General features: G+C 45.3%; 1 protein-coding gene and 1 long non-coding RNA gene across 2 annotated transcripts; both read left to right on the forward strand.

Annotated features, from left to right (window-relative positions):
• Nucleotides 1-2,072: 2,072 nt before the first annotated feature.
• LOC143280258 (serine/threonine-protein kinase WARTS homolog) lies at nucleotides 2,073-12,467 on the forward strand. The gene is made up of 4 exons (XM_076584889.1): nucleotides 2,073-2,387; nucleotides 5,077-5,376; nucleotides 9,099-9,362; nucleotides 12,459-12,467. Exons 1-4 carry the CDS (start codon nucleotides 2,073-2,075, stop codon nucleotides 12,465-12,467), a joined length of 888 nt encoding a protein of 295 aa, XP_076441004.1.
• A 975-nt stretch (nucleotides 12,468-13,442) lies between these two features.
• On the forward strand, nucleotides 13,443-18,174 carry LOC143280499 (uncharacterized). The gene is made up of 3 exons (XR_013055020.1): nucleotides 13,443-13,568; nucleotides 14,520-14,728; nucleotides 17,874-18,174. It is a non-coding gene; the product is annotated as an uncharacterized LOC143280499 (long non-coding RNA).
• The last annotated feature ends 630 nt before the right edge of the window (nucleotides 18,175-18,804 follow it).

Raw genomic sequence — 18,804 nt, forward strand, 5'->3', positions numbered from 1 at the left:
TAAAACTGAACATGGAGTCCCACAGAGATCTGTTTTAGGCCCAGTGCTCTTTACACTGTACACTGCTCCTCTCGCTGAAATTATCAACCGCCATAATGTCAGTCATCATTCTTATGCTGATGACACTCAACTCCAGAAGAGTGATACCCCCGAAAAACTGTCGTCGCTCTTGCAAGAAACATCCAACTGCTTCCTGGGTATTCAAAATTGGATGACTCTAAATAAGTTACAATTGAACGCGGACAAACCTGAAGCAGTGATCATAGGAACTGAACAAAAACTCTCTTCCATCACAACTGACACAATCAAACTTGGCAGTACATCCATCCCTCTTTCCAGTTCAGTCAGGAACCTCGGCGTTGTCCTTGACAACACACTGTCTATGCAAAAACTTATCAGTCAGACATGTCAATCCTGCTACTGTCAACTGCGGCGCATCAGTTCCATCCGGAAATATCTGTCCATTCAGGCAACATCTAGACTTGTCGTTTCTCTCATTCTCTCTCGCCTTGACTACTGTAACTCTCTATTGTCTGGTTTGCCGGCTTCATCAATTCAGTCCCTTCGGCGTATACAAAAGTCTGCTGCCCGACTCGTCCTCAGAAAGAAAAGATCTGAGCACATCACTCCTCTTTTGCAACATCTCCACTGGCTCCCTGTCTCACACCGAATAAAGTACAAGATCAGCACTCTGTGCTACAAATGTATTCACAAATCAGCCCCTTCCTATCTCTGTGGCTGCCTTCACCTCTACACTCCATCTCGCTCACTACGATCAATTTCGGATCCACTCTATTTACGCATACCCAGATTCAAACTCTCGACTGTTGGCCGCCGTTCTTTCTCTGTCTCTGGACCTTGCAATTGGAATGAACTTCCTCTTTCGGTTCGTCAAGTCTCCATACTTATCTCTTTCAAGTCTGGCCTTAAAACCCACCTCTTCCCAAAATAGCCTCCCTTCTCTGCCTCTTCCTTGTCTTCAGTTTCTCCAGTTTTAGATTTATGCGTGCGTGAGAATGACTGGTGCGAAAGCGCTTTGATTTGTCTCTGCACAAGATTCAGCGCTATATAATTACCATTATTATATTACTATCATCTGTTTTCTAAAGACTATCACTTGTCCTGGAAACAACATTTGCTCGTTGTTCCCACAAAAAAGTTTTGTTCCAACTCATTATATACCGTTGTTTTATCCCCACCGCGTTCTTAATCATGTGAATTTACCAGGCGTGATCCTTTCAAGTGGCCGCGAAGAGTAATATTTCATTTAAAGAATTCATGTGATAGTAAAACAAAATTGGCATACGCTTGCAGACAGAAAAACAACAACAACAACAACAACAACAAAACATGGATGGCGTTATGCTGTGACGACACGCTCTCCCCGGGGAGAGTAGCCCGTGTTTCACACAGAGAAATCTGCGGAGATGTAAAGTAATAGAATACAACACAATACAATATAATACAATACAATACCAAAAAAAATAATAAAGTACAATACAGTGCAATACAGTAGCAGTATCAGTAGCTGAAGGAGGATACGCTACACCACATCTGCCAAGCAGATGCCTGACCAGCAGCGTAACCTAACGCGCTTAGTCAGGCCTTGAGAAGAAAAAAATAAAATAATAATAATAATCATAATAATAACAATAATAATAAATAAATAAATAAATAAATATTTTTTAATTAAAAAAAAAAATAATGGATACTTATATAGCACACTATCCAGAAATCTGCTCTAAAATAAAATAAAATAAATACAATAAAAAATAACAAAAATGAAAAATAAAAAAAATAATTTTTAAAAAATAATAAATTTAAAAAAATAGGATAAAAAAAATAATAAATTAAAAAAAAAAGTGCTATACAACGGATTGCAATGCAATACAATATTGATCTGAAGCTCCTATACACCAGTTTGTGGGCGGTGGGGGGGGGGGGGGGGGGGGGGGGGCCTAGGCTGTAATGACCCATTTCTCGTTCGGTTCGTTTAGCTGAGCAAATCATGACACTTGCATCTTGTTTCAGACTGATAACGCTTTTCAAGCTCACCACCAAAACGACCACCGATGGGCAGTTCCTGCTCCACTAAGAAAGACCCGAACGCAGACAGCGCCACCGACCTGCTGCGGAAAGAGCTGATGACCATTATCCCCAGCTACATCATCATCTGCAGGCAGCACGAGCAGGCTCGTCTGGCTGTCTCCAGACTCTCGGACTTCAAGCGCATCAAGAAGATCGGGTCTGGACGTTTCAACTCCGTGTACTGCGTGTCCGAGCGACGCAGCAACAAGGTGCTGGCGATGAAGGAAGTGTATCGAGGGAAGCTCGAGATCTACAATATGGAGCCAAGGCTGGAGAGAGAGCATATCGTGCTATCCGAGGTCTGGGGGGGGGGGGGGGGGGTGCTGGGGGGTTCATCGCATCATCGTCACCACCATCCTCGTCATCCTCGTCGTCGTCGTCTTGATCGTCAATGTCGTCATCATTATCTTCACCGTCACTGGCGTCAGCGCGTTCTTTCTTTCTTTTTCTTTCTTTCTTTTTTTTTTATTTTTATTTTATTTTTTTTTTTATCTTGGGGTGTTATCATCGTCATCCTCCTCCTCCTCCTCGTCTTCGTTGTCGTGATCGTCGGTGTCGTCATCATTATCTTCACCGTCAGCGTTCTGTCGTTTGTCTTTGTTTTTTTCTTTTTCTTCTTGGGGTGTTTTTTGTTGTTGTTGCTGGTTGTTTTTTTGTTTGTTTTTTTTTTGTTTTTTTCTTTTGGTTTTTTTGTTTGTTTATTTGTTTGTTTTTTCCCTGCCTTATCATCTGCACCGTTTCAGTGGCATTACTCCCATGCTGCTCATTTAGATTCCCCCATACACGGCTACACCCGGGTTCGTCCGTCACAGTTCCAGCGTCAGCAGTCCGCAGGGAACCATCGATGTAGGTCGACAGAAGGCCACACACCAGAGGAGACCATGCACTGCTGCTGAGTCTGTTCTGATTTAACGTATGAGGACACCTCCTACTAAGCCCCCTACTAACGACAATAATGGTTTAGTCGCGGAGCCACACTGAGTGAGCGTCCCTCCCAGAGTGGAGGCCGCCACCACGTCCCCCAAACAACAGCCCTCCATGAATCTGCCTACACTGAAGACATAGACGGACTCACCCCTAGCACGGAAGTGGAGGGGTAACGAAACTGAGGTCACCGTGAGAGCAGGGCATGAAAAGCCACAGATTTTGAGACTGTTTTGTTTATATTGATGTTCATGAAGGAGGATGACGATGACGATGTTGCTATGGAGGTCCATTTTGGTTTGGGATTGGTTTACGCTTCCTGTCATAATGATATCCCGGCGTTAACTAGGCCTGAGAGATACAGACACTTGCAGTGTTGGTCAGGTAATCAGAGCAACACACGCAAAGACGCATCCGTGAAGTGGATGATACTCGACTGTGTGGTGCCAGTCTCCCCATTTAAGCCCACAGCACACTCAGCTCTGGGTAGGAACCGGCCACGGGCCGAAAAACCCTCCTCCGCTGGGATTCGAACCCGCGTGCTCCCAGCCGTCAGTCGGCGACGCTAACCACTTCGCCACGGCAGCTGGTTCTTCTTGGGCTGTTATGATCGTCATCGTCATCCTCGTTTTCGTTGTCATGATCGTTAGTGTCGTTATCATTATCTTTTACCGTCAGCTTACTTTCTTCTTCTTCTTCTGTTCATAATTCTGGTTATTGTTTCAATGTAATGATCACGATTGCTAATTGCTGCGTGGTTTTACTATTAACTGACTGTTCACTGACAGACAAGAGCGATAATTACTGCGTGATAACACGGACAACCGGAGTAATTACTTCGGCTGATCATTTATAGTGTGGTTTTACTGACTTAAACAGGGGTAGTAACTGTCGTTAATTTCTTGCTTTTTTTTTTCTCATCTTTTCGTGTGTGTTTTTTTGTTTTTTTTTTGTTGTTGTTGTTTTTTTAGTGACAACATGAGTAATGTAACAATTACTTTGCTTATTTTTACTTCGGTATCATACTGACTGATAGCTGGCAACATGAAGTAGCACACACACACACACACACGTGCGCGCGCGCGCGCACGGATTAAAAACAAATGCTTATCGACGCACAGCTTGAGCAACAAAAAAAGAAGAGACTGAACCTTACTGCCTTCACCCGCCCTAAACCTTCCAAGCACTCTCTCCTCGCATTGTCTCCCCATCTCATGGTCTGTTTGTGTGCATGCATGCATGTACGTTCGTGCATGTATATATATGTGTGTGTGTGTGTGTGTGTGTGTGTAATCGTGTACAGTTTGCTGTGCACATTGCACTCAGTATGTCTTTTTTTTTAATGCATAGTCTTGTCAAAGGTTCTGTAAGGTTTTCTCACTTAGTTGGATCAGTCTGCATGCTTTGATGTATTTAACGTATTGATGTGTATTCTTAATGATACTATTGCGTTGTAGAGCGCTTAGAGCAAATGCATATTTTGACTAGGCGCTGTGAATAAGTAGTAGTAGTAGTTGTTGTGTAGTAGTTGTTGTTGCTGATGATGCAGTAATGTTGCCAAAATTAGTGGCTTGGGTCCGCAAGACGTGACACATCCACTGACCGTTGCGGCCGCCGCATACAAGAGCAGACGACAGATTAAGTAACCAATGGCGCATTAATACATAATGGCGGTGCACCATTTCAAATTTTAAACCAAGCCTATTTATATGAAAAGAATGCCATTCATTTATTTATTAAAAAAAAAAAAAAAAAAAAAAAAAGTATTATGCGCTCAGATCAGGCCTGTTGTGTGCTGTGCCTAGATACACTTAGATCAGTTAGACATTCACTTAGATCAGTTCTAAGGATTTTGATGGACGCTATGATTACGCCATTTTTCTGCATTCGTCACATATAATGATATATTCTTAAATTCTGTATGTGATTGCTTGTCTGTACACTAACACCACACTGTTTTAATGTTCTGATTACCAGTATTATTAGTATCGTCATCGTCGTCATCATCATCACCGTTGATGTTGTTGTTTCATTGAAACATTCAAAACGTTGTCCCCGCGACAGCTGAAGAGCTTCTGGCTGGTGGAGATGTTCCGGTGGTTCGAGACCCCCACCAAGCTTGTCATGCTGCTGGAGATGCTGCCGGGGCCCAGCCTGGTGCGAGTGGCCAAGGACGGCGCCGTCAGCCCCCTCCTGCTGCGCTGGTACGCCGCCGAGATGCTGATGGCCATCCTGGCCGTGCACCGGCACGGCTTCATCCACCGCGACATCAAGCTGGCCAACTTCCTCCTCAGCTACGGCCACGTCAAGCTGTGCGACTTCGGCTCCTGCATCCGCTTCCTGCCTCCCGATACTGCTAACAAGGTGAGTTTTGTGGGGTGTGGGTGGGAGGAGGTTTGCGGGGTGAGAGGGGGGGTGGGATAACCGGAAGCCATATTTCCTGTAGGCTTTTTTATGTGAAGGTCAGACTGTGTGACTTCGGTCCTGCATCCCCGTTCCTGACTCCCGAGACGGCCATAATGGCGAATTGTTTGGGTTTTTTGGGGTGGGGGTATGGGGGGTGGGTGGGGAGGGGGACTGGAAGCCAAATTTCCCGTAGGCTATCAGACTGTGTGACTTTGGCTCCTGCATTCGGTTCTTGCTTCCCGAGACGGCTAGAAGTGTGAGTTTGGGAGGGGGGAGGGGAGAGGTAGATGGGAGGGGTAGGGGTGGGGGTAACTGGAAGCCATTTTTTCCTTAGGGTTTATACGAAGGTCACTATCAGACTGTGTGACTTTTTGGCTCCTGTGTTCGGTTTTTGCCTCCCTCCCAAGACTGCTAGAACAGTGAGTTGGGGCGGGGGACAGGGAGGGAGGGGGAGTTAACTGGAAGCTATATTTCCCGTAAGATTTTATCATGCAGATGTCGCTATCATCAGACTGTATGACTTTTTGGTTCCTGCGTTCAGTTCATGTCTCCTGAGACTGCTAGAATAGTGAGTTTGAGGGTGGAGGGGGGCAGGGGTGGGGGTTAACTGGAGGCCACATTTCCCGTGAGGGTTTATCATGCGAAGGTCACTATCATCTGACTTTTTGGCTCCTGCATTTGGTTCTTGCCTCCTGAGACTGCTAGAATAGCGAGGGATTTTTGGGGGGTGGGATGGCGGGAAGGGGGGGCGGGGGGGGGAGGGGGGTTGGGGTTAACTTGAAGTCATATTTCGTGTAGGGTTTATGTGAAGGTCAGACTGTGCGACTTCGGATCCTGCATCCAGTTCTTGCCTCCCGAGACGGCTAGAAGTGTGAGTTTGGGAGGGGGGTGGTAAGGGGGTTAACTGGAAGCCATTATTTCACGTAGACTATCAGACTGTGTGTCTTTTGCTCCTGCATTCGGTTCTTATCTCCCGAGACTGCTAGGATAGTGAGTTTGTTTGTGTTTGGTTGTTGTTGTTGTGTTTTTTTGTGTGCGTTTTTTTTTTTTTTTTTTTTTTTTTTTTTGGAGGGGTGTGGGGGGTAACTGGAAGTCATATTTCCCTGAGGGTTTATACGAAGGTCACTATCAGACTGTGTGACTTTTTGGCTCCTGTGTTCGGTTTTTGCCTCCCGAGACTGCAAAAACAGTGAGTTGAGGCGGGCGGGAGGGGGGGGAGGGGCGGGGGTGGGGGTGGGGGGCAGGGAGGGAGGGGGAGTCAACTGGAAGCTATATTTCCCGTAAGATTTTATCATGCAGAGGTCATTATCATCAGACTGTGTGACGTTTATTGCTCCTGTGTTCGGTTTTTGCCTCCCGAGACTGCAAGAACAGTGAGTTGAGGCGGGAGGAGGGGGGTGGGGGCGGAGAGGAGAGGGAGGGAAGGGGGAGTGAGTTAACTGGAAGATTTTATCACGCGAAGGTCGCTATCATCACACTGGTGTGACTTTTTGGCTTCTGCGTTCGGTTCTTGCCTTCTGAGTTTGCTAGAATAGTGAGTTTGGAGGGGGGGGGGGGGGGTGAGGAAGGGGGGTTAACTGGAAGCTATATTTCCCGTAGGGTTTATGCGAAGGTTACTATCAGTCTGTGTGACTTTTTGGCTCCTTAGTTCAGTTCTTGCCTCCCGAGACTGCTGGAATGGTGAGTTTGGGTGGGTGGGTGTGTGTGTGTTGGGGGGGGGGGGGGGGGCAGAGGGAAAGGGGGGGGGGGCACTTAACTGGACTTGCCATATTTTCCGTAATGGTTTATGCGAAGGTCACTATGAGACTGTGTGACTTTTTGGCTCCTGTGTTCGGTTTTTGCCTCCCGAGACTGCAAGAACAGTGAGTTGAGGCGGGAGGAGGGGGTGGGGGCGGAGAGGAGAGTGAGGGAGGGGGGGAGTTAACTGGAAGATTTTATCACGCGAAGGTCGCTATCATCACACTGGTGTGACTTTTTGGCTTCTGCGTTCGGTTCTTGCCTTCTGAGTTTGCGAGAATAGTGAGTTTGGAGGGGGGGGGGGGGGGTGAGGAAGGGGGGTTAACTGGAAGCTATATTTCCCGTAGGGTTTATGCAAAGGTTACTATCAGTCTGTGTGACTTTTTGGCTCCTTAGTTCAGTTCTTGCCTCCCGAGACTGCTGGAATGGTGAGTTTGGGTGGGTGGGTGTGTGTGTGTTGGGGGGGGGGGGGGGGGGGGGCAGAGGGAAAGGGGGGGGGGGGCACTTAACTGGACTTGCCATATTTTCCGTAATGGTTTATGCGAAGGTCACTATGAGACTGTGTGACTTTTTGGCTCCTGTGTTGAATTCTTGCCTCCCGAGACTGCTAGAACTGTGAGTTGAGGCGGGTGGGGGTGGGGGTGAGGGGGGGGAGATGGGGGGAAACTGGAAGACATATATTTCCCCGTAAGGTTTATCATGCGAAGGTCACTATCAGACTGTGTGATTCTGGCTCCTGTGTTCGGTTCTTGAGACGGCAAGAATAGTGAGTTTGGGGGGAGGGACTGAGGTGGGGAGGGAGGGGGGTTTAACTGGGAGCCATATTTCACCGTAGGGTGTATGCGAAGCAAGGGTTACTATCATCAGACTGTGTGACTTTTTGGCTTCTGCGTTCGGTTCTTGCCTCCTGAGTTTGCTGGAATAGTGAGTTTGGAGGGGTTCGGGGAGGAAGGGGACGGGGGGGGGGGGGGGGTTAACTGGAAGCTATATTTCCCTGAGGGATAATGTGAAGTGAAGGTCACTATCAGATTGTGTGACTGACATTTTGGCTTCTGCGTTCGCTTCTTGCCTCACGAGACTGCTAGAACAATGAGTTTGGGGAGGGGGGGGGAGGTGGAGGAGGGAGGGGTGATTAACTGGAAGACATATATTTCCATGTACGGTTTTTCATGCGAAGGTCACTATCAGACTGTGTGATTTTGGCTCTCTCGAGACCGCAAGAATAGTGAATAGTGAGTGTTGGAGGAGGGATGGGGAGGGAGGGGGGTTTGACTGGAAGCAATATTTCCAGTAGGGTTTATGCGAAGCAAAGGTCACTATCATCAAACTGTGTGACCTTTTTGGTTCCTGCGTTCGGTTCTTACCTCCTGAGACTGCTAAAATAGTGAGCTTTTTTTCTTTTTTTGGGGGGGGTGGGGTGGGGGGGGGGTTGGGCGGGGGACGGTTGGGATGGGTTGGGGCTTAGGAGAAGGGGGTGCGGGGAGGGGAGGGGTGCGTTAACTTGAAGCCATATTTGCCCGTAGGGGTTTATGCGAAGCGAAGGTCACTATCATCAGACTGTGTTACTTTTTGGCTTCTGCGTTTGCTTCTTGCCTACCAAGACTGCCAGAATAGTGAGTTTGTTGGGGAGGAGGGGGGGAAGGAGAGAAGGGAGGGAGGGGGGGTTAACTGGAAGCCATAAATTATTTCCCCTTAGGGTTTATGCGAAGCGAAGGTCACTATCAGATTGTGTGAATGAGTATTTGCTTTGTACGCATGCTCATATAACTTTCAAGTACCCCTGGAGGGCATTGAAACATTTACATTCATTCATCCTTTACACATATCGTACAAACATGCCCAGTGTGTGTGTATGTGTATGTGTGTGTGTGTGTGTGTGTGTGTGTGTCCCATTTCATGTCATGCCATGTCATGTCATGTCATGTCATGTCACGACGCACCAGGTGTTTCCCGACGTGGAGGAGCTGCAAGAGGTGCCCCCCGCACACGTCCGGGTGCTGCGCCAGGCGACCATCAGGGACCAGCAGTTCAAACCCATGGTCCCTCACGGCACGTCTTACTACTGCGCCCCCGAGGTGATCCGCCTGGCCACCCGGGAGCCCTCCTTGGCCCCTTACACCTACCTGTGTGACTACTGGTCCTACGGCGTCTGTCTCTACTACCTGTCCTTCCGCCGCTTGCCCTTCCACTCCGATCACTACGTGAAGGTAGGGGGTTGTTTTGTGTGTGTGTGTGGTGGTGGCTTGGGTTTGTGTGTGTGTGTGTGTGTGTTTGTGTGTGTGTGTGTGTGTGTTTGTTGTTGTTGTTGTTGTTTTGTTTTTGTTGCTTTTTGCTTTCTTTTTGCTTTTCTTTTCATGGCTTCTGTTGCATGCAGGTCATAGAGCACCAGCACACCAGCATTTTTTTCCTCTCTCTCTCTCTCTCTCTCTCTCTCTTTCCCTCTCTCTCTGTCTCTCTTTTTTAATGCTTCACATGCACATGGAGCACCAGCATTTCTCTCTCTCTCTCTCTCTCTCTCTCTCTCTGTGTCTCTCTCTCTCTTTAATGTGGAGTGATGGCCTAGAGGTAACGAGTCCGCCTAGGAAACGAGAGAATCTGAGCGTGCTGGTTCGAATCACGGGTCAGCCCCCGATATTTTCTCCCCCTCAACTAGACCTTGAGTGGTGGTCTGAACGCTAGTCATTCGGATGAGACAATAAACCGAGGTCCCGTGTGCAGCATGCACTTAGCGCACGTAAAAGAACCCACGGCAACAAAAAGGTTGTTCCTGGCAAAATTCTGTAGAAAAATCCGCTGAGACAGGAAAACCAAATAAAACTGCACGTAGAAAAAAATACAAAAAAAATGGGTGGCGCTGTAGTGGTGCTTCACATGCCTTCTTCATTGGTTGTCCGAAAAAACAACAACTTTTTTTTCGTTTTTTTCCTTTTCGGTTTGTTGTTGTTTTTTTGTGGTCATATTTTGTCTTTATTTACCTGTCCTTCCGCTGCTTGCCATCATTTTTTCTTGCTTTTCTTTCTTCTTCTTCTTCTTCTTTTTTTCTTCTTCCTTTTTTCTCAGATAATTTCCCCCACTAATGCACGGTTTCTGTTAACTAAGTATTATCCCAAGTCTGCATCAGGCAGTATTATGATATAGCAGTGTCCGAGTGGTTATTCAAGGGTACGGACGGTACAAAAGAACTAACTAAATGATGATTTACTGTATTAAAGGATATTGAGAAGAATTCCCGCGCACAGGCCAGGAACATATAGAGGCCAGTCACAAATGGGTTTTTCTATTGTTTTATTTACAACAGTTATGAGAACATAAGAAAAGAAGACAAATAATGAGAGAAGAACAGAAGAAGACTGGAAGAGAAGACCTAAGAGAAGACAGTGCCTGGAATGACACAAACAAATGTCATTAGCACAACATGTCGGCACAAGTGAATAATAAAGCACATGTATACATATTACATGGAAAGATTACCACTTGGTAATGCATGTGTGAAGACCAAACACTGACATCAAATGACATATCTAATACATTTAAATAGTGTGGATAAAGTGGTTGAAGCTATGCTGATTTAGTGAAAGTATACTGACAGTATAGATTAGGTAAAGCTTATACTGTGTCAAAGTGACTCAAATGAATCAGTTTATCATGTAGCACTATACTGGAGTAAGCCGTATAGGAGAGAGCATGATAAGTAAATTACAATTAACAGACTGATACATATCAGGTGGTTTTAACCAATGACTGATATTAATCCAACACTATCTTGTAATCATGACAGAATACTACACACATCTTAGAGTACTGAGAATCAGTGAAACACTAACCTTCATCAGTGACAGCAAATGAGAAAGAACGTGTCATATGCACTCACTAGAATATTATCGAACAAACTATTAGTGTCCAGAGACGTCACTGACTGTGACGTTAAGAAGAATCAAATGGAACACTGCTCCAAGCATATGACGACATGACAATTATTTAGATCAATCATAGCCAAGCTGTGACTAACATGTCAAAGCAATAACTGAACATACTCATATGAACACAAGTACTGTGGCGAACAATACAATTTACAAATCAACACAATCTACACATAGTACTTACAGCGATACGTAGCGAGGTGTCAGCCATTGTGAGAACACATACAACACACACTCGCACTGCTTGCAACACAGCAAGAGAGATAGAGAGAGAGCAGCTCTGGTCAGACCACTGACCAGGTATGAAATGACCACTCATCACTCACTGTGCCAATTTATGCAGGTTAAGCGAACCACAAAGACAGTCACGTGTGCTGCGGACAGATCGAGACTAATCTGGCCAAATCTGACAACAACTGTGTTTCTTACAAGGTGTTCAGTGACAGATTTCTAAATGATTCCTGAACCGATTTACGCCGGATAAGTTGCAAAACAGAGAGCTTAATGCCTACTTTCTAATGAGTATAAAATGAAGTGTTGATTATTTACACTAAATTCATAATCTTAATTTAAGTCACCTGAATAGGGTCAGTTTTAACGAGCTCGTCGCTGAAAATTACAAATTGTGTTAAATCAGTTTAACGTAGGCAGACATAAATGGAATAGACTTAAAGATGGAATTGCGACGATTCTGCCAGTATACAATACTTGCTGTTTACTGATCTGACAAAAGAGTTATTAATAAAGTACGGTGGAGCAGAAACACAAGTTTCCACTCAGCCAATGATGTACCGTGACACTGATCGAACAGCGAGCGTGTGGCGAGAAGGACAGAATGACGTAAGCTTAGCGTCAGCTGAAATCTTTAGACTGACGAACGATTAACTGAAATCAAACATGCTTCTAATTGCTTTAAGGGTGTGTGTAAGCACAACAAATATAACATTACAGTAAACGATACCTACACCAAAATTAATACATGTTCGGAGCAGTGTAGAATGGGCATGGTTTATTCAAATTTGGAATGGCGTCGTGCTTTATGCCAGAGTCATTGAAAGACAGCAGGTACGCTGTGACTACAAAAATGGCGTCTGCTACAGCTCAGCTTTCGGCTTGCACTGTGAATTGAACTAAGGTTATTTGTAGCCAGTGAAGTACTAAGTTTATTTGTAGCCAGTTAAGTACTAAGGTTATTTGTAGCCAGTTAAGCGCTTGGCTACAATGATAAAACAGTTGACTATTCTCGTTTCATGGACAATTCCAAAGAGTCCTTAAGTACACTTATGGAGATGTCTGGTTTTTTGGTTGCTCATTTGTGTGTGTGTGTGTGTGTGCGCGCGAGTGCATGCGTTTGTGAAGGTAGTTAGTTTTGGTGGCCACCAGATGGTGTGACGTGTACATGTGTACTGTTGTGATTGTTGTATTTGAGGTTGGCATCATCTTAGCTTTCAAGCATTTTATGTCTTGTGCATGTGTGTATAATTTGTGATTATTATATGTGAGGTTCGCATCATCTTAGCATTCAAGCATTTTATGTTTTGTGCATGTGTATCTATATATTTTTGTGATTATTGTATATGGGATTTGCATCATCATTTTAGCATTCAAGCATGTTCATGTCTCGTGCATGTGTATATCTGTGATCATTGTGTGAGAGGTTCACATCATCTTAGCATTCAAGTATTTTATTTCTTCTGCATGTGTTATATTTGTGATTATTCTATGTGGTGTTCACATCATTTTAGCATTCAAGCATCTTTTTTATGTCTTGTGTGTATTCATATTACCTGACTGACTGACTGATTTCCATGCGATGTCTTGCGGTGATTTTCATGCGATGCTTGTGTTGCATGCACTACACTTGAATTTCTCTTCTTGAAATGATAAAGTTTTCTGTATTCATCTGCATCCTATTTCCGGTTTGTCAGTTTCTTATTCGTTATCACTGAAGTGGTGATCCCGATTCACATATTCCCGGTTCGTGAGTGTACTCAGTTGCTCTGTGTGTGTGTGTGTGTGTGTGTGTGTGTGTTCGTGTGTGTTCGTGTGTGTGTGTGTGTGTGTGTGTGCGTGGTGTGTGTGTGCGTGTGTGTGTGTGTCTTTAGCAATATATACAGTAAGACGGAATTTACCAATGCAACGCAGGAATCTGATCCTGTGTTTCATGGAGATTTTACTGTCCTTCCATTCATAATACAATTTTCGGTCTGGACACAGTGCTCACGTTCATGTCATTGTTACTAGTAACCCTTGAGAGGATGGTTGGTTTGTGGATCCTTCATTGATTCAGATACCCAGCCTGATCATAAACTGGCGCAAGACGCTCAAGTTCCCCAAGTCCAAGGCAGCCGGGGACGCTATGGTCGCCCTGATCAAGGGACTGCTGCAGGACGATAACAGCCGGTTGGGCAGGAACGGGGTGCACGAAATCGCCTGCCACGAGTTCTTCGCGGAACTGGAATGGAGCATCGTCAACAAACTATCTCAATCTTGGTAATTTACAGTCACTCGTGTCCGACTATGACCATCAGAACAGCACACGAGGAGCCAACTGCTGTCCTGACGGGCTATCTGGGGTTAGAATTTGATTATTATCGGAGAGCTCCAGGAAGGTATCTTATTGCAGTGTAGTGGAGTGGGGTGTAGTGTAGTGTAGTGTAGTGTAGTGTATAATTAATTGTCTACGACCTCAGTCTTCATACGTGGAGACAGCCCAGGCAGATACTGTATTGTACTGTGTTGCATTGTGTTTTATATATCGTATCGCATAATAGTTTTTGTCACTACAGATTTTTCTCTGTGTGAAAATCGGGGCTGCTCTCCGCAGGGAAGATCGCATCAACACAGTGTGTTCTTCTGGTTGGTGGTTGTAGTAATATGACGTCTACATGTATATTATTATGTTGAAAGAAGGACGGACTACTCAACTGACGACAACTTCCACGACAACAAGTATGTGTCGCGCCGTGTTCCAAGAATGTGGTGTCAGTCACAGAAGCATCACCAGGACTGCGGAGAGGTGCTGTGGCCTGGTAGATGAACTTGAAATCAAAAGCATCATTGAAAACCAAAATGCATGTTAGGGTTGCATGCTAGGCTGCTGCAACTCCCCACCTTATAAAGCGTAGCTGTACATTCTTTAACGGCATCATGCTGTTCCTAAATTTCGACGACGAACTGTTTATCCTTGAGTTACAAACTGTCAATTTTGCAATATATTATACGGACATGTTTTTATTTGCCTAAAATGTCAATGTTTAACTTACCACTAAGTTTATCTGAACCTTTGTAAAAAAAAAAGCATTCTTTTGTTGAATACAATATGTGGCTCAAACCGAACACACAAGTTTTTTTGTTGTTGTTTTTTAAGCACCCACTGATAAGACAAAAAGAAGCAAACATTCAAAACAAACAATTCCTGTTTGTGGTTTGTGGTTTTTTCAGGGCCTGTTCCGAAGCCTCAACTTTCGTCTCAACCATCGTTGACAAAGACCACCAGCCGCCGCCACCCCCTTCCATTTTCAGCGCCCCGCTGTCAGAGTCTGAACATGCTGCCGGCACAACCGGCGATACTCCGCCTTCTGCCCGTAGAGACCCAGACCCTGTCTCGAAGCCAAACCTGCCTTGAAAGCCAAGCCGAATGGCCCATTGGTGTGAGTACTCAGAGGGGCGGACCTCTGTTTTCTGTAGCTGTCACTGTCGCTGTTACTGTCACTGTCACAAGTCCCGTGACCTGGCTTGTTCGTGGACGGGAGTTCTGGTGGTCGTTTGAAAGAGCGGCGAGCTGATGATGATGATAATGATGATGATGATGATATGGATACTTACAAAGCGCCTATCCTTGGTCGGAAACCAAGCTCTAAGCGCTTTACAAAAAAACAAAAAACAACAACCAAAAAAAAACAACAAAAAAACCGGAGTTATTTGCACCTGGGGTAGAGCCCGACTGACAGCGGCAATCAGGCGCTCATTCGTTTCCTGTGTCATCCAACCAGGTTTAAGTTACGCACACATATGCTCGTACAGACATGTAGCACTTCACGTGCATGACCATTTTGTTTATTTACTCCTGCCATGTAAGCAGCCATGCTCCGTTTTCGGGGGTGTACATGCTGGGTATGTTCTTGTTTCCATGACCCACCGAATGTTGGCATGGATTACAGGATCTTTAACGTGTGTATTTGACCTTCTGCGTGCGTATACACACGAAGGAGGTTCAGGTATTAGCAGGTCTGCACATATGTTGACCTGGGAGATCTGAAGAATCTCCACCCCTTACCCACCAGGTGCCGTTACCTAGATTCGAACCTGGGACACTCAGACTGAAAGTCCAACGCAAGGCAAGGCAAGGAAAGTCCGGCAAGGCTTTGCTCCAAGGTCACTGTAATTGATAATGGGGAGGAGTCATAGAATGGAGCCACTCTGTCTCGGCATCTGTTTAGCAATAACATGGTCTCCTGGTCCTATTGTTGTGACGGGAAAAAGATGGGCTCCAAGACTTTCCTGTAATCACATTTTTTGAGAAAGGTGATGTGAAGATAACACTTGAAATATAAACGTAATTTCACTTTTGATTATGTTCTGGGTTAAGGAAGTTTTCTTCTATACGTTTCCAGAATGAGATAACCTATAACAAAACGTACGGGTTCTGGACCTCTCAGTCTCTCTAGGCAGTAACAGGGGACAGTCTATGGGAGAATCTGGGCAAAAACAGAATACATCACTTTGTGATATCTCGTGATGGAAAGCGGTGAACTTTGGGTTACAGACGCGCAGGTGTCCCGTGTAAAAATCTGCACACAAAAAACTACCACTCTAAGTGTGTGCTTGACTCAAATGCAAAAAGGGTCTTTCAGTCTTAAAGGCAATGACAACCAAAGGTATCGAACAGCGCCACCTCTTCCAGATATATCAATCGCTCGTTCTCATAGTGATCGACTACAGACTTGGGCTAACAACACCGTCTCAAAGCAGCCTCCTAAAATTAGAAAGAGTTCAAAATGAGGTTTTCCTTGGAAGATACACCCACGAAAACCATGTGATACCTGCTTGACCTTCCTTCAACGCAGACCAGAAACAAATTAGAACAGGTTACTACCTACTTCAGAGCATTAGAAAAACCCTCAAAACCCACTGCATGATGCAGTCAAGGAACCAAAAGGCGGCCGTCTGGGACGGGAAGATCATGGATGGGGCAAGCAGAAGACACAATCCAGCTTGTATGCCGACTACAAGACCTGAAAGAAACAAAAATAATTGGAGGAAAACCCCGAAAACCACATCATCTATTCAACACAGCCTTTTCACCCACTCTATGAAGACATTGTCGGGAATGGCCGGAGGGCAAAGTTGATGCAGAAGTAATCCTACTCATAGAAGAAAACAGTAAAGAAAAGGACATCATCATATACACAGATGGCTCAGTCGCCAAAGTCCAGTCCGGTTGGGGATTCACTGCGAAACAAAATGGAAAAAACAATTAGGGAAGAGAATACTGCATACAAAGTCACAACCCCCAGCCTGACGATGGAAGTTGAAGCTGTGACTCATGCTCTCCAGTGGCTATCATCTATTCATATGCCTGAAACTAACATGCCATGATTCTAACGGACTCAGTGAACCTCTTACAAAAAAACTGAAAGTGGAATGGGAAGCCCAAAGCGGCATGAGGCAATGCGCAACTTTCAGATTCAAAAACTTATATGGTCATATAGCCAGGGACATGCAGGTGTCAAGGGAAATGAGCGAGCTGACAGACTTGCTGTCAACACAACAACAACGAGCGGCCTACATCCAGGAAAATCGGAAATCCTCAGAAAAGTCAAAGAATATCAAAAAGAACAGGTACAAGGCTGTCACACGACTGATCACCTCAAAGAAAGAAAGGTAGAAAGAGGGAGTGGCCGTAAGTCCAGCATGAAAGGTAGAGCACGATGCTATGTAAATCAAACGAAATTGGCATCATTTCTATACCAACATTGCGCAAATTTCTTCAAAACGGAACAGTTTCTGTGGACTTTTCCAAATACAATAGACTGAGCAATACGCTAGACGCCACGTTCCTGGCATCAGAGATCTTTTCCCACCCCTCTTGCGGCCAAGCAGTGGCAGCCTGTGTGTGTGTGTGTATGCGCGCGCGCGCGCGCGTGTGTGTGTGTGTGTTTGTTTGTGTATGTGTGTGTGTGCGCGCGCGAGTGTGTAAGTGTACACATGTTAGGAGAGCTCTGTGCACGTAGGAGCACATACATGCGTGTATTTGCTTGTGTGTGTGGTTGTGGATGAGGGTGTGGGGATTGTGCGTCGTGGGGGCTACGATTTGTGTGTGTGCGTGTGTGTGTGTGTGTGTGTAGAGGGTGTGGTGTGTGTGTGTGCATGTCTGTATTGTGGGAGCAGTGGAATATGGGAATGTGCGGGTGTGCATATGTATTTATGTGAGGGGGTGAGGGGGGATTATGGGCGTATGTGTTTGTGTGAGTGAGTGTGTGTGTGTGTCTGTGTGCTGTGGAAGCTGTGATACGCAGCCTAGGAATGCGTGTGGGGGTGGGGGGAGGGTTGTAGGAAAGTTGGGAGATGGTGTGTACGTGTGTCGGGGCACGTGTACGTTTATGTGTATTTGGACCTGTGCACTTTTGTTTGTGCTTTCATATCTGTGAAACTGCACTTCCGTTATGCATGTGTGTGTGAATGTGGGTCTGTATGTCTTACATTTATTTGCTTATTTGTTTATTCATTATCGTTGTTGTCTTTCTTTTGTCTTTTCTTTTTTTCTTTTTTTTTCTTTTTTTTTTTCTTCTAAAGGTCTGACTAAACGCGTTGGATTACGCTGCTGGTCAGGCATCTGCTTAGCAGATGTGGTGTAGCGTATATGGATTTGTCCGAACGCAGTGACGCCTCCTTGGGCTACTGATACTGATACTGATTGACTCGAGCCTGTCAGAATGACGCAAGGAAGCAAATGACGAGCGCCTAAAGGCAACTCTTGGTGGGCTCTACCCAGGTAAGCAGCCTGTTGTGCAAATGGCTGTGAATGAAGACAGGCGCTGTATAAGTATCAAGGATAGTGATAATGATGGACTGTTCGGTGCTGTGTTGAAGGAAATAAAGAGTCTTTGATGATGCTTTGGTTGGGTTTGTGTGTGTGTGTGGGGGGGGGACGGGGGGGGGGGGGGTGGAAGGTGGGGAGAACGGATATCCAGACGTGTGCATGTTGACATTCATGCACACAACAGTCATTGGAATATGACATATGGCTGTTTTGTAATCCTTCTCTTTTTAAAGTTCTTGTGATGTTGTTTTTTTGTTGTTTTGTTGTTGTTGTTTTTTTTTTTTTTTATTAAAGGCAGTCTGTACGTTGATGCTCATATGTCAGTGCATGTAGTGTGCCGTTAGCTAAAACTGCTTATTGTTTTTGCAGATCGTCTTCAGTGGCAGTGATCTAATTTCATTGTCTTTTGTGATCCAGAAGAAAGAAAGAAATCACCAACAGCTTTTTTTTTCTTTTTTTTTAAACCGCACCGTGAGGTAACAAAACGCTAGGTCTGTTAAAAAAAGAAAAGAAAAAAAGGGCATCTGGAGAGAGAGAGAGAGAGAGAATGATGTGTGTGTGTGTGTGTGTGTGTGTGTGTGTGTGTTCGTGAGTAGTTCATCTGAAGAGAGAGAGAGTGTGTGTGTGTGTGTTTGTGTGCGTGTTTCCCCAGTGGACTCATCAGAAGACTTCGCAATGGAAGTG

Source organism: Babylonia areolata, chromosome 3 (genome assembly GCF_041734735.1).
Source record: "Babylonia areolata isolate BAREFJ2019XMU chromosome 3, ASM4173473v1, whole genome shotgun sequence".
In the NCBI taxonomy this organism is placed as follows: Eukaryota; Metazoa; Mollusca; class Gastropoda; order Neogastropoda; family Buccinidae; genus Babylonia; species Babylonia areolata.